The sequence below is a fragment of the Natator depressus genome, chromosome 6 (genome assembly GCF_965152275.1).
Source record: "Natator depressus isolate rNatDep1 chromosome 6, rNatDep2.hap1, whole genome shotgun sequence".
Lineage (NCBI taxonomy): Eukaryota > Metazoa > Chordata > Testudines > Cheloniidae > Natator > Natator depressus.
In genome coordinates this window covers 14,328,521-14,344,035 of record NC_134239.1, presented here as the reverse complement: position 1 = coordinate 14,344,035, position 15,515 = coordinate 14,328,521, and the positions used below count along the sequence as shown (strand labels likewise).

Below are 15,515 nucleotides of genomic sequence, written 5' to 3'. Positions count from 1 at the left end.
CATGAACCCAGTGTCGTCTGCAGATCAGTGTCCTTCTCCTAGAATACAGGGTGTATTTGCCTCATTGGCTGATGGGAGGCATTTCTCTCAGATCGACCTGCCGAAGGCTCCCTACAAATGGAGATTGGAGGCAGTGACCGGAAGCAAGCCCCTCCCAACTAGCATAATATTGTCAGAATGTTAGGATACAGAACAGCCTTGCCCTTTTCATGTCTCACCAAGAGGGAGAGGTAGCTCCTGTATCCAGGGCTTACCCAGGTTGGGAAAGAGTGACCCTAAGAGATCCTGGAGAGGGGGAGGGCAGAGGAGAGGATGGGCTGGAAGGTTAAGCAAAGAGGAACCTGAACTCTGTCTCCCCGCCAAATAAAGGAGGTGCCGCATTGGTCAAGCCATGGACGTGTCCCTTCCTTCCCAGGTGGGCTTGCTGTCCAGAGCCTGGAGTCTATATAAGGGTCTTGTGACGTTATTGACATGAACTGTGACCGTAGAGATCATTGTTGCAACCAGGGTCCTATGGCTGCACCAGGTCTTGTACAGAGGAGCTCAAGTGGAGTGTCTATGGAAAAGTTATAGTTTGCTAGTTATGATTATGCTATCTGTATGTGTGTATCATTTTTTATTTGAAGTTATGAACATTGGCCATGTGCTTGTATCAATGTGTTTGATTCTAAGTAGCCTTTGTGAAGCATTTTCTTAGCTTCTTGAGAAAGGACTATTCTCACTAAGTGCCCAATCAAGAAACATTAAACTGAAAAAGGACTTTGGGAGATGCCAATCCACATTTGAGCTTTCCTGGGAACGTTCAAACTCACATGTAAACAATGGCGTCGGCCTGCAAAAAGCTGAATCATTCATGGACATGTGAGTTGCCCAGGTGGCTACAAACTCCATCTTGTTGCTGTGCTTTGCACAGAAGAACAGAGGGGTTCCCACCCACGAGAGAGACTATAAAAGGCCCTGTAACCCTCTCAATTTTGTCTTCAGCTGGTTCAAGAGAAGGGCTCTCCACCGCAAGAGATGCCTGAAAGAAAATGAAACAAAGGACAGTAACTACGGGGATGTGAGTGATTGCTGGACCCAGGCTAGGAAAGAGTCCCGTCTGTGAAAGAAGCTTATTGGAACATCTCTGGGGGTGAGATTTCATCTATAATCAGTTGCTTAATGTATTAGACTTAGATTTGTGTGCTTTGTTTTATTTTGCTTGGTAATTTACTTTGTTCTCTGTTATAACTTGGAACCACTTAAATCCTACTTTTTATACTTAAAAAAATCACTTTTTGCTTATTAATTAACCCAGAGTAAGTAATTAATACCTGGGGAGCAAACAGCTGTGCATATCTCTCTATCAGTGTTTTAGAGGGCAGATAATTTATGAGTTTACCCTGTATAAGCTTTATACAGAGTAAAATGGATTTATTCGGGGTTTACGCTCCCAGAAAGACTGAATACTGGGTGTTGGGAAAGTCCAGGTTTATTAACAAGCCCCTGAGCTGAGTGGATTTCAGTTTCAGTGAACTGCAGAGATGTGTGACCCAACCCCTGGGTTTGTGCTGAAGCTGACTGAAGTATCAAACTCAGTAAGTCAGAAGCAGAGAGAAGCCTCTTCTGGCAGGGGGGTTTGTTCTCAGTGGTATCCCAGCACATCTAGGCAGTTTCTTTGACCCAACCTGTTACAGTTCTAATTCATTTTTTTATCCCTTTGTGTGCTCCCTACATGGCAGTATTTCTCAGTGTTTTTCTCCTGCATATTAGGGAGAAGGGGGTATTTTAAGGTGCTGAGTGCTCATAATTTTATTCCACAAATTACTAAAAATGTATAATCCAGAGAAATGTGAAATGGAAGGGGCCAAATCTGAGTAAAGATCTCTCTTAATAGCAAGGATGGTTCCTTCACTATTTTAGTCACATGTGGTTCTTATCATGTCTCTTGGGGATACCCCCTAAGCATACAGCCATCCAGCTCTATCTCTAGATCTCTTTTTGTTTGTCATGAATTCCCCGTGGTCCCTTTATGCACAGTGTGCACGGCAATGTCCAGGGCAGCTGTTGCTTTCGCTGCAGCTGCGAGTGCCTTCCTGTTGGGTGAGTGGCGTCACGTGCTCCTGTTCTGTTAACCATCTCCCTGACTGAAATGCAGCGGCAAAGACTGGACACATAGGAAAGAGGAGTTGTTCAGGTAAATTTTTTTGCAAATTTCAACTGAGCAACCCATTCTTTGACCATCACCTGTATTCTGCTCCTTTGCACTGCCCCCCCCCCAATACTTTGCAGCCCCAGCCCTGAGGGGCAATTCGTTTCACTAAAAAAACCACCTTTTGAAAATGCCCTGAGCACCCATAGAAATGTCGGATCCTCCTGGACCTTGGGCATTTGTGTGTGTCTCCCGTTCAGGGGAAGAGACAAGGAGAAGCCACACAGGAGAGTGATTGTGAGATGGTGTTTATTCATGTTCATATGAGGGTCAGCACAGAGGAAGATAATTGAGATAGGTGAACAGTGGGCAGTTACAGATGTGATGTTTTTGGGCACAGGATCCAGGCTTTATTAGTAGAGGGACTAAACTCCTCGCTTAGTTGGTAGTAATTTTGATTTTTTTCCATTGGAATGGAGGTGAAAGTTTCATATATCACTATGCATAGGCAAGACTCTATAGTGGCATGGAACATCTGCCTGTATTTCATGCACAACAGCTGGCTGTGCAATGATTTACATGGGGATATTTCTCCATGATTATTATTCCTTCCCACACCACCATGTCTCTTACCTCTGTATTTTACTTGGCATTTACAGGAAAAATGATGAGGCTATGAGGGAGTCAATGACAGTAGCTCTTTACAGAAGAGATAGTAACACTCATCAGGTGACATCAGGAGAAACTTGCCACCAAAATTGAAATTCCTTGTCAATGGCATTTCTAAAACAATGTGAATGGGACGATTATGGGCCTATTCCTGCTCCACTTCATATCAATAGGACTTTCCCCATTCATTCCAAAGGGCCTCATGTCACCCATTTGTGTTTTTATAGCTGCAGTGAACACCCTGGGGATCCGCTCTAGGGAAGCGTCCTGGTCTGGGTGGAGGTGGGAAGGAACTTAGCAAGTGACTTATAAGGTCCTTTCCACCGCTAATTTCTTTGATTCTGTGATCTAAGTAACTCTTCATACCCTGCAAATGGTGTGCCAGGCTGAATACTGAAGGGATTTAAGTAGCCATCTCTAGTGGGTCTATTCTGTGGGTCTCTCCAGCCTTTCTAGTATCTGCCTTCTCTTCAAAGACCCTCTGAAGCACAACTTTGACAGACCCCACCCCCGAATCGCCGCTTTCTGTAGCTCCCGACTAGGAAGTAAATAACTGGGTTGATGCAGCTGCTTACTGAGGCCAGCATGAGACATATCCAAGAGGGGAGAAATGAATAATTAAAATGCCGTACAAAGCTCTGAACACAGAGGGGAACAGTAAAGGCAAGGAAGAAGAGGACTGTGAGCAGGATAACAGCATAGAGCTTTCTTGGCTGACGTTTCTGTGAGCTACATCTGACCTTGATGGACAGGATCAGATTGGACAGAACTATGATGGGAGTGAATATCAGGAAATTCAGAACGTGCATGGTTATGACTTTCATTGGACACTTTTCAGTCGTGTTAAGAGGACTGAAACAATGCAGTAGTCCAATTAGCAGAGAGGCAAGGAACACACAATGCTTTGCTCTGTGACATTGGCGCCAGATCGGGAAAAGGACAGAGAGACACCTCTCAATGCTAGCGGCTGTCAGGAGATACAAGCTGCTATTGTATGCGAACGGAAACAGTAGCAGAAAAGGCCTCCATTCGAAACTAAAACAAAAGAAATTATTCATCGTATCAATTGTGAGGGAAATAGCCAGGAAGAGAAGGAAACCAAAGTCGGCCACACCAAGATTCAGGATGTAGACAGTGAAGAGGTTCCTCTTAATGTGGAAGCTGACGAACCAGAGAACTATTCCGTTCCCCACCAGCTCAAACAGGCAGATGAGCAGAATGACACTGTTAATTGAAATTTCAGTAAAATTGTCTCTGGAGCATTCGTTCCCATTATTTGTATCAGAATAATTCAAGCTGGTCTCTGTGGGAGGCTGGAATGTTGTGCTCGGCTCACTCATCATGAAACCTCCGCTCTTCGACAAGTAGTGTCTCCCTCTGAAACATGCATGTGCACACCTGTTAGCAGAGAAGATACAGAGAGGAATCAGTGACTTGGACATACTCAGTGCTGTGCTTCACTGACCATTCCAGCCCCTTCCCAGCCTCATGGCCTGGAATAGCCAGATCCCAATGAGTGTGAGTGAGAAATATCCAGAGAGATTACACCCCTGGGGGGTGCTAGGGGCAGAAAGAGACAGGAAGAAAGCCTCGTGGGTGGGGAGCAGCTTGGACAGAGAGAGAGTTAAACACAGAGAGTTGGAGAGATTATTTGGGAAGAAGAAAAAGATATTGGGAGGAGCTGTATGCCATTTATGGATTGGGAATGGATGGAGTATGAACTGGAGAGAGAGCACAACAATGTATCATTAATGATAGCAAACAGCAAAGAATCTAGCTAGGAAACCCTGACCTTAACTTCTCTACAACACTCTGGGAATGAACCTGTCATCTTGTGCTCTTTTCTGAGGTATAATCTGTTATCTGGACATGTAGATTTTCCCTGTACTGTGTCCAACAATCAGTACCTGCCAGATCTCATAAAAGAAGTGACTTCCGTGTCTTGGGTAGGTTGGGACACAGAATTAACAACATCAAGGCATCTCATGAGCACAGGGCAGTTTTATAAGATCAGGCAGTGTCAGGGCTCTGTTTGTTACTTGTTTTCTCCAAAGCATAATGGAAATGGCTTGCTAAAGACTAAGTCTCGCGGGATAGATATCACAGAAAATTGCTGTTATCTGAGAAAGGCACCTGATATATTTAGGGTGTAACCAACTTAGTTACTTAGCCTGAAATTTCGAACTTATAGTTCAATTTTTTTCTCTTTTTTTCCAAATATAATATTTATATTACTCCTTGTTATAATTTTATATCTGTCTTAAAAATTCCCCTCACCACAATTTCTGGGCCCATAATATATACTCTATATATACCCAAAGCTATATTTTTGCCCAGGAATATTTATTTTAACATAAAGTGGCAGTAAAAATTTGTGATTTTTACTACAAAGCTATCTACCAGAAAGAGAGATTGAAAAAAATGCATTTTGACAGGATATACATGAGAGGATATAATGTACAGACATTACCATGGAATGATGACTTTATTGTATTTGCCCAAAAACATAAGGACCCAAAAGAAAGCAAACTGTTCTAAAGAAAGTAATAGTTATAACTATCAATATAGTTAAACAACGTAACTGATCCAGTATTAAATATGATCATTATAACATTCAAATAATCCCAGAAGGACGCAAATCGAGGAGCAACGATTAAGGGTAATGAAATGGATATAGGTGACCGAAGAGCTATAAGAGAAGGAAACAAGTATGGAGGCCTCGTCCCATATACAGATGGGTACAGTGTGAAAGGGCCAGGCCATGAGCCCTGAGTGATATGGGGTTGGGCAGAGCGGGGAGCTGCCTCAAGAACTCTGGCTAGAGTGTAAGGAAATCCCAGCCCTGACTCCCTGCTGCCAGCCCATCTATCACTGGAGAAAGAGAGTGCCACCCTGCCCTGCCCAGGTGGAGTTAGGGAATGGGGTTGCAGGCCACCCTATTGGCACTGGGTCAATCAACTAGCACAGGGGCAAATCTGGAGAAAGGAGACACATGGTTACGTCAACAATACATGTTGCTGCTGCTCCTGAGAGGAGAAAGCCCAAAAGAAGCCTCAACCTGGGGCTCGGGGATTGGCCGAGGGAGCAAAGGGCCCTGGTGCCAGGATAGGTTTGAGGTCCCCTTCCTAATTCCAAAAGCTAAAATTTTGCTTTATCATTTTGGGAAATCAGAACTTATCCACCTTCTCCGTAAATACACTACCACAATATTCAGGCTATGCCTATAGATTTTTGTAGGCTAGCTACACACAGAAAAGTGGCATTTTCACATTTATACAATATGTTTTCTGACAGTGCTGTAGTGCTAAATTCCATAAAGCAGGAGTTCTCCAGAAATGCTCTGAAGTTTGGTAATTCTGTGATGTGTGAGATAGTCTCAAAAATCTATCTTGTAGGTCATGTCATCATAAGATCAAATGCCCATATTTATAACCTTACTAACATTATACCCTTTAATTTTATCCAGTTGAAAATCTGCACAGCAGCAATTATGAGATTACTAATGTGATACATAAGTAAAATAAATACAGTTATTGTATCAACATAAAATGTGTATAACTCAGGTTTTATAGGCCCAACTTTGAACTGAGCAGTGAGACACATCTAAAGAACAGATCTGGTAAATATGTGTAAGATACTCTGTCTGGAGAGGGTTTGATCCTACTCCATATAGGGCAACATTCACTGGTATGTCCCAGCTATTTTTGGGCCACGCCATAAACCCAATTTAAATTGATTTATTCCATCAATAAATGAAATGTACAGATAGGCAAAATAAGAAAAATGTGCTTGAGAACTTATTAGAATTTGATTTAAGGATATTTCCCCTGGTATATTATGATGAGGTATTGCCAATTTGTGTTTTAATGGTTATAAAGCTTTAACTTTTCAAATCTCAGTATCTACTGTGATTAAATAATTGACTGACATGCCCATTGTCTGACACCTCCCATAATTTTGGACAGCTGTGAAAATTTAAATCAGTAACAATTAAAACATGCTTCAAAATAAGTATCAATATTATCTATCAAAATAATAAAAATAAAAATAAAAATTGAATTTTGCTTACGAGCCATCAAAAGTCCCTTTGGTGGACCTAGGGGATTACAATGGACGAGAATCTATCCAGCTTAGGGTCAACAGTGTGCCCTTGTTGCCAAGGACAATGGCATTTTGGGATGTATAAGTAGGGGCATAGCCAGCAGATCGAGGGAAGTAATCGTTCCCCTCTATTCGACATTGGTGAGGCCTCATCTGGAGTACTGTGTCCAGTTTTGGGCCCCACACTACAAGAAGGATGTGGAAAAATTGGAAAGAGTCCAGCGGAGGGCAACAAAAATGATTAGGGGACTGGAACACATGACTTATGAGGAGAGGCTGAGGGAACTGGGATTGTTTAGTCTGCAGAAGAGAAGAATGAGGGGGATTTGATAGCTGCTTTCAGCTACCTGAAAGGGAGTTCCAAAGAGGATGGATCTAGACTGTTCTCAGTGGTAGCAGATGACAGAACAAGGAGTAATGGTCTCAAGTTGCAGTGGGGGAGGTTTTTCACTCGGAGGGTGGTGAAACACTGGAATTCGTTATCTAGGGAGGTGGTGGAATCTCCTTCCTCAGAAGTTTTTAAGGTCAGGCTTGACAAAGCCCTGGCTGGGATGATTTAGTTGGGATTTGGTCCTGCTTTTAACAGTGGGTTGACTAGATGACCTCCTGAGGTCCCTTCCAACCATGATATTCTATGATTCAATCAGACTGTCCATGTGTTCCTCTGTAGCTTGCACAGACGACCATCCTTTTGTGTCTATTGGAGTTTTCAAAGTTGTCCATATTTTTAGATCCATACTATGCTGTGAATGCCTCCTCTTCCTTTTGAGATCACCCAATCACCCCCTTTTCTATTCACAATCACCTCTCATTCACAGATCTCCACCGCCACAGTCACAATTCCCTAACATCCTAGGAATAACTGCACTGACAACTCAGTCATACTCATGGGAGAAGGGAGGGCAAAGGGATAACTGTAGGTAGCATTTCCAATGGGGTTAGAGGTACAGGAAGGAAGGGAGATGTGGTAATAGCTGGAGAGGCAAGTTGGCCGAAGGGTTGTAGTTTTCAGCATATAGGAGACCAAAGTGTTTTTCTGTCTTGCTAATATCATGCTAGACAAGATTAAAAGGAAAACGGTATAAGCCTGGATATTAGGAAAATTGATAGCTAGAAGGGGCTTGGATAGCTTGAGATAGTAGGGCTGTGATAAGAACATAAGAATGTCTCATAAAAATATAAGAATGGCCATTCCGATTCAGAACGATGGTCCATCTAGCCAGGTTTCCTGTGTACCACGAGTGACCAATGTGAGGTAGTTCAGAGGGAATGAACAGATGATGATAGAAAGCTATTGGTTACAGTTCAGAATCTCACCTTTATCACACAAACAGCAACCCTTACTTTACACTCGAAAGTAATGACATGCTGCCAAATAAATAACAAAATAAGAAAATAATTGTGCTTTATTAAAAATGACCAATGATTCCGCTCCTCTATTCAACATGATGAACGTGTGCTATAGATACAGTTCGGCAGAGGAGCATAGGCTGTTACAATCATAGTCTAGGGATACCCATCGCCATCCCAGTTTTCCCCGTCCCCTACGATTACACCTGCTTGCTCACTCTGTGATAGAAAGGCCAAATTCTCTAATAAACCAGTTATTCCCTACAGGTAACGGAGGAGGTATTGTTATCAAGTCTGTAATTTATGTCCCTGTAGCGACTCCCTTCCTCCGTACTATCCTCCTTGTTCCTCAAACTGTACATCAAGCATCAGGATCACCACTATATAGAAGACAGCAGCCACTTCATAGTACCTGGAGCTGGGCCTCAGGTAGATGAAGAGGATGGTGGTGTAAAACAAAGTGATGGCTGTCAGGTGGGAGGTACAGGTAGAGAAGGCCTTGTACCTTTCCTCGGTAGACTGTCTCCGTAAGATGCTCATTAAGTTGTACATGTAGGGGACAAAGATGGTAGAGAAGGAGCAAAGGCCAATCAAGGAGGAGATGATGAAAAGCAGGACTTGGTTTACCAGGGTGTCAGACCAGGAGAGCTTCAGTATCAAGGGCACATCTCAGAAGAAGTGGTCAATGACATTAGAGGTGCAGAAAGGGAGGCGAAAGGTGGTGGTGTGTGTTAGAACATTGGCACTACCCACCAGGAAGGAAGCCACAACCAGCCAGATGTAGGCTTTCGGGACATGAGGACTGGGTACATCAGTGGGTTACAGATGGCCACGTAGTGGTCGTATGCCATAGCAGCCAGTACGCGACACTCACAGTGGCAAACACTGCATAGAAATAAAACTGCATGGCACAGCCAGTAAAGGAAATGGCTTTCCTCTCATCCAAGAAATTTGCCAGTGTCTTGGGGACCACAAAGCTGCAGTAGCAGAGATCTGAGAAGTACATGGGGTTGTGAAGGCGGGCATCGAGTTGGATCAAGACAATCATCCCGAGATTCGCAAGGAGGATGATGATGTACGTACGTAGGAACACCACGAAGAAGGCGAGTTGGGTCTTTGGGTCGTCTGTCAATCCTGAGAGGATGAACTGTAATGTGATTCCCCAAGCCATTTCTGCAAGTGTCTGGTTGGCGAAAGACAGAACCTTAGTAAAGAGACATACAATTGTGTTAATCTCAGCTGTCACATTCAAATAATCCCTGAATTCTCAGAAATGCTCTTCATTGGAGATGCTAGATCCAGTTTTGGGGCACCACTAATTTTAAAAACAATAAGAATGACTTGATATGTTAACTAGAGCTGGTTTGGCATTTTTCAACAAAACTTTTCTTTCTTGTTTCAAAATTGTGACCTTTTCAAAACTAAATCTTTTTGCAGAAAAGAGCTGGTCTGACAATTTTCTTGACAAATAATTTTGAAAAAATAATTTAAAATTGTCAAGGTGTATCATTTTGTCATTTCCAAATAACAAGAAATATCCAAATTTTCTGGTTAAAAATTACTTTTCCTTTTGACAGTAAGCTAATTATAGTAAAAAAATAATATTACAAATGTGGTCAAAATCTAAATAAGACATTTTACACTTATCAAAATGAAATGTTTTCACTACTCAAATCATGAAAATTTTCAAAATTTTGACTTTTTAATCCTCAGTTGGGATACGAAAGTTTTTTGAAAGGTCAAAAACCATCAAGGAACAGGAAAAAAACATTTCCTCTTCAGTTCTAATCTTGACCCTCCCATTAGCATATTTACTGTATACAGGGTTAAATCATAAAGGCGATTGGGGAACAAACAGGAAAGCAAAACACGGATTTTAGGTAAGATATCTCTCAGCAAACACTTGGGGGTCGTTACAAGACAATGGAACCTCCATTGACCTTGTGGGAACTGGCTCATCCTTTCCTGAGTCCATCAAACTAGTTTTGGACATCATGGACAAATCCCAAGAAGCTGAGAAGTCAAAGGACTTCTGGTTGGATAAAAAGGGACACTCTACAGATTGCAGGTATTTATCAGAGAGAGACAACTAAGGGAAACAGACTAAAATCCAGATGGGGGTGACAGGGAAAGGGAGGCATGCTTGAGGCCTCTACCAGAGATAGCAGGACTCTCAGTAAGCTAGACATATGTATAGACCTTTTGTTGTTTTCAAATCCCTTTTTTTGTATGTTGTGCATTGTCCTTCTCTTAAGATTAAACCATATTTTGGTTTAAGGAGGCCAGCAAGTCACTCTGTTTACTATTGGTTACATATTCCTAAAGGGAAGAAACACAGGTATTAAACCCAGTGCACGTGCTGGGTAAACACAGTCAATACACAGGGTGCTGTAGGTCAGGACCTTGTCTAAGAATTAGTATATCATGTGACCTCACTCAAGGAAAAGTAAAGGCACAAGGCCTGACATGCAAGGAGACCAGAGAGGAGTCACAGAAACAGTGAGCCTTGTGACCATGACGGAGGTGGTCCTTGGGCTTGGGAGCTAGGATGTCTCCATGCCATCCCCAGCCCACGTTTCCTCACTGGGTGGTGGGCTGAAGGGTTGTTCCTTGTAAAAGAAAATCAGGTAATGGGACAACCTGCCAACTTACGTGATGGAAATTAGCCTCAAATTGTCAAAACGAGATTAACAGCAAATACTATTAATAAGTCGATATCATTACTTTGCATTTAGGCAGCACTTTTTAAACCAAGGATCTCAGAGGACTTTATGGCTTTGGCAGAATGTTATTATTCCCCCATTTTTCAGATGGGTAAACTGAGGAACTGAGAAGTGGTTGACTGGGCCAGGAGCCCAGCTGTTGCCCGAAGCTCTTAAGAAAGAGTCTGGGGTAAAGCTAACTTGGTCCTGATTCTGTTGCTGCTCAAGAAACTACCTGGAATGTCCTGCTGCCTCATGAGAGTGCGTGTTGCTACTGGGACGACATACAAAAAAAGGAGTTGGCAGGAGATAATGTAAGAAAAATAGTCAGAGAGTCATGAGGAATCAAGTAAGTGGGAACATGCTGTCATATAGTGGTAGTATTTTCTATTGTGATAGTGCTTAGGACAGTGGTTCTCAACCAGGCGTAGGTATACCCATATGGGGACACAGAGGTCTTCCATGGAGTACATGAACTCATTTCGATATTTGCCTAGTTTTACAACAGGCGCATAAAAAACATTAGTGAAGTCAGTACAAACTAAAATTTCTTACAGCCAATGACTTGTTTGCTCTATGTACTACACAGTGAAATGTAAGTAAAGTATTTATATCCCAAATTATTTATTTCATAACTATACGGTAAAAATGAGAGTCAATAATTTTTCAGTAATGCTATGCTGTGCCACTTTTGTATTTTTATGTCTGATTTTTATTAGCAAGTCGGTTTTAACTTACGTGAAACTTGGGATATGTAAGAAGCATAGGGTTCCTAAAAGGGGGTACAGTAGTCTGGAAAGCGTGAGACCCACTGCCGTACGCGATCCAGTCATAAAGCAAGACCCCCATTGTGCTAGGCGCTGTATGGACCTGGAACAAAAAAGGACAGTTCCAAACACTTTACAGCCTTATGTACAGCTTGGGGGTGTAATCCAGATCAGTGAGGGATTGTGTCATCACTTTCCCTGCAACGCTGGGTGCCTCACAATGCTTTACTGCTGTTGCTCTCAGTCTGGGATGCACACAGCCTATTCATAATCCCACAGCCATGTTCTGGTTTCTACCAGCCTGGGTTACTACCAGCAGGATGACGCTAACACACTCCCAGACCTGAATTTTCCACAAAACGTACGTTCTAGAATGGTTAGTACGCTCCTGGAGAGTTCAGAGAAATAATAACCGTAAATTTTTTACATTTGGGGACAATGTATACCTTCAAATCAGTGGCACTGCTATGGGTACCCGCATGGCCCTACAGTACGCCAACATTTTTATGGCTGACTTAGAACAACGCTTCCTCAGCTCTCGTCCCCTAACGCCCCTACTCTACTTGCGCTATATTGATGATACCTTCATCCTCTGGACCCATGGAAAAGAAGCCCTTGAGGAATTCCACCATGATTTCAACAATTTCCATCCCACCATCAACCTCAGCCTGGACCAGTCCACACAAGAGATCCACTTCCTGGACACTACGGTGCTAATAAGTGATGGTCACATAAACACCACCCTATACTGGAAACCTACTGATGGCTATGCTTACCTACATGCCTCCAGCTTTCATCCGGACCACACGATCCATTGTCTACAGCCAAGCCCTATGATACAACCGCATTTGCTCCAATCCCTCAGACAAACACCTACAAGATCTCTATCAAACATTCTTACAACTACAATACCCACCTGCTGAAGTGAAGAAACAGATTGACAGAGCCAGAAGAGTACCCAGAAGTTACCTACTACAGGGTAGGCCCAACAAAGAAAATAACAGAACGCCACTAGCCGTTACCTTCAGCCCCCAACTAAAACCTCTCCAATGCATCAAGGATCTACAACCAATCCTGAAGGATGACCCATCACTCTCACAGATCTTGGGAGACAGGCCAGTCCTTGCTTACAGACAGCCCCCCCACAACCTGAAGCAAATACTCACCAGCATCACACACCACACAACAAAACCACTAACCCAGGAACTTATCCTTGCAACAAAGCCCATTGCTAACAGGGTCCACATATCTATACAGGGGACACCATCATAGGGCCTAATCACATCAGCCATGCTATCAGAGGCTCGTTCACCTGCACATCTACCAATGTGATATATGCCATCATGGGCCAGCAATGCCCCTCTGCCATGTACATTGGCCAAACCAGACAGTCTCTACGTAAAAGAATAAATGGACACAAATCAAACGTCAAGAATTATAACATTCAAAAACCAGTCTCTCTGGTCACTCGATTACAGACCTAAAAGTCACAATTCTTCAACAAAAATACTTCAAAAACAGACTCCAGCGAGAGACTGCTGAATTGGAATTAATTTACAAACTGGACACCATTACACTAAGCTTGAATAAAGACTGGGAGTGGATGTGTCATTACACAAAGTAAAACTATTTCCCCATGTTTATTACCCCCCTTACTGTTCCTCACATGTTCTTGTCAACTGCTGGAAATGGCCCACCTTGATTATCACTAGAAAAGGTTCCCCCTCTCGCCTCGCTGTCCTGCTGGTAATAGCTCACCTTACCTGATCACGCTCCTTACAGTGTGTATGGTAACACCCATTGTTTTATGTTCTCTGTGTATATAAATCTCCCCCCTGTATTTTCCACTGCATGCATCTGATGAAGTGAGCGGTAGCTCACGAAAGCTTATGCTCAAATAAATTTGTTAGTCTCTAAGGTGCCACAAGTACTCCTTTTGTTTTTGAAGTCAAGTGGCTACTCTTCTCATTGTTTTGGAACCGGCTCCAGGAATGAGGATATCCTCTTTCAAAGCTCCGTTTCTGACAGCCGGCATGCTTATCTGCTTATCTTACTGTGGAATGCTGCTTGCTGTGAGTGTGTGAGAGAGAGGAGGGGGGGAGGGGTCTGCTGCTGTCTGAACTTACAAGACAGCATGCTGACACACTCTAAGCACCCCAAAACACATACACACAACACACTCCATGTCACACTCCACCCCCCCACCATTTGAAAACCACATTGCAGCCACTTGTATGCTGGGATAGCTACCAAAATGCACTGCTCTTTGTGGCATTGCAAGAGTTGCAAATGTGGCCACACCAGTGCATTTGCAGCTGACAGTATAAATACAGGGCAGTGTTTTCCCTGCCGCAGTCTCCGAAGGCTGGTGTAACTCCCAGAGCTCTACATCTGCAAGTGTAGCCATGCCCTATAAATACATCAGGGGAGTAAATAGGAAGGAAGGAAGGAAAAGAGCTATTGGATCACATTGGCACAAGAACAAAAGGAGATAATTTGGCCCTGATTAAATTTAGGCTGGAAATTAGATGATTTCTAACCATTAAAGAAGTGGGGTTCTGGAACAGCCTCACCATAGGAGTAATGGGGCAAACAACTAGTTTTAATATGGAGACTGATAAATTTGTAAATCAGATATTATGACAGAGTGACGGACTGGACTCGATGACCCAGGAGGTCCCCATCCTTTTTTCTATGTAGTGCTGAAGAATTTCTGTGTGCAATGGTGGATGGATGGTGGAATGTGTGGATGGGCATTAGGTAATGCATGAAGGTATTTGTACAATTAGTTATGGGACTAGCGCTTAGAAGTCTCGTGTTACAAGGAGCAGTGGGAACCTATAGTGTGATCTGGTCAAGACAATAATAAAGTAGTTGGCATTCTGATCCTCCCATATACCCTATGTTTACAAGTGGCATGATGGAGGTCATACTGCATATCTCATGGCACTGGAAAATGATCAGAAAATATTTTACTACTATGGCCAGCCTTGTATGACAGGATTTTTGGAAAGTGTTGATGAAGAGATGGAAAGGAGTTTTTATTGTAGGTGTCAGGCCAGCAGAGTTCCCTTTTTATTATACTTTTAATGCTGCTGGGTTTTGATGTTGTATTATTTATGTTTTAGGGAGCCTAGAGCCTTGTGTAGGTGCCTTTTCTGTTATTATTTAAGTCCAAATAGACAAATTGTCTGAACCAGCCCCAACAGCGAGAAGTGACCAAATGGTAGTGCTGATTTTATTAGACCTCTCAGCTGGTTTAGGTCCAATTGATTTAGCTTCCTTCTGTAGTTAACATTTAACCTTTCCCAGAAACTCCAGCTGACAGGCTGAGCCGTCTGCTTTATTTCCTGTTGCAGCAGGTGATAGGTGTAGCATATAACACACACCAGGCACTTTGCACAGGTTCTAACACAATTGCTATTTCTTTACTAGCATGAGAAATACACAGATCTATAACAAATAATAAACCCTATACACATTCCCTTCTCTCATTTTCCTCACCATCCCAGACTTTCTTTGGGCTGGCATCTGGGTCATCTACAGTCATCCAGAATCCTCCTGTTATAGTTCATGGCTTGGACTAACTGGCTAAGCACCATTTCTGCAGAAAAGGACCTGGGGATTACAGTGGGTGAGAAGCTGGATATGAGTCAGCAGTATTCCCTCATTGCCAGAAAGGCTAAAGGCATATTGGGCTGCATTAGTAAGTGCATTGCCAGCAGATCGAGGGAAGTGATTATTCCCCTCTATTCAGCACTGGTGAGGCCACATCTGGAGTTTTGCATCCAGTTT

General features: G+C 42.9%; 1 protein-coding gene and 1 pseudogene across 1 annotated transcript; both read right to left on the bottom strand.

Annotated features, from left to right (window-relative positions):
* Positions 1-609: 609 nt before the first annotated feature.
* On the bottom strand, positions 610-9,422 carry LOC141989709 (olfactory receptor 5AR1-like; annotated as a pseudogene).
* Positions 3,204-4,140, bottom strand: LOC141988356 (mas-related G-protein coupled receptor member H-like). The gene is given in 2 exon segments (XM_074954139.1): positions 3,204-3,308; positions 3,310-4,140. Coding segments are annotated over 2 exon segments (936 nt in total).
* Positions 9,423-15,515: the final 6,093 nt, after the last annotated feature.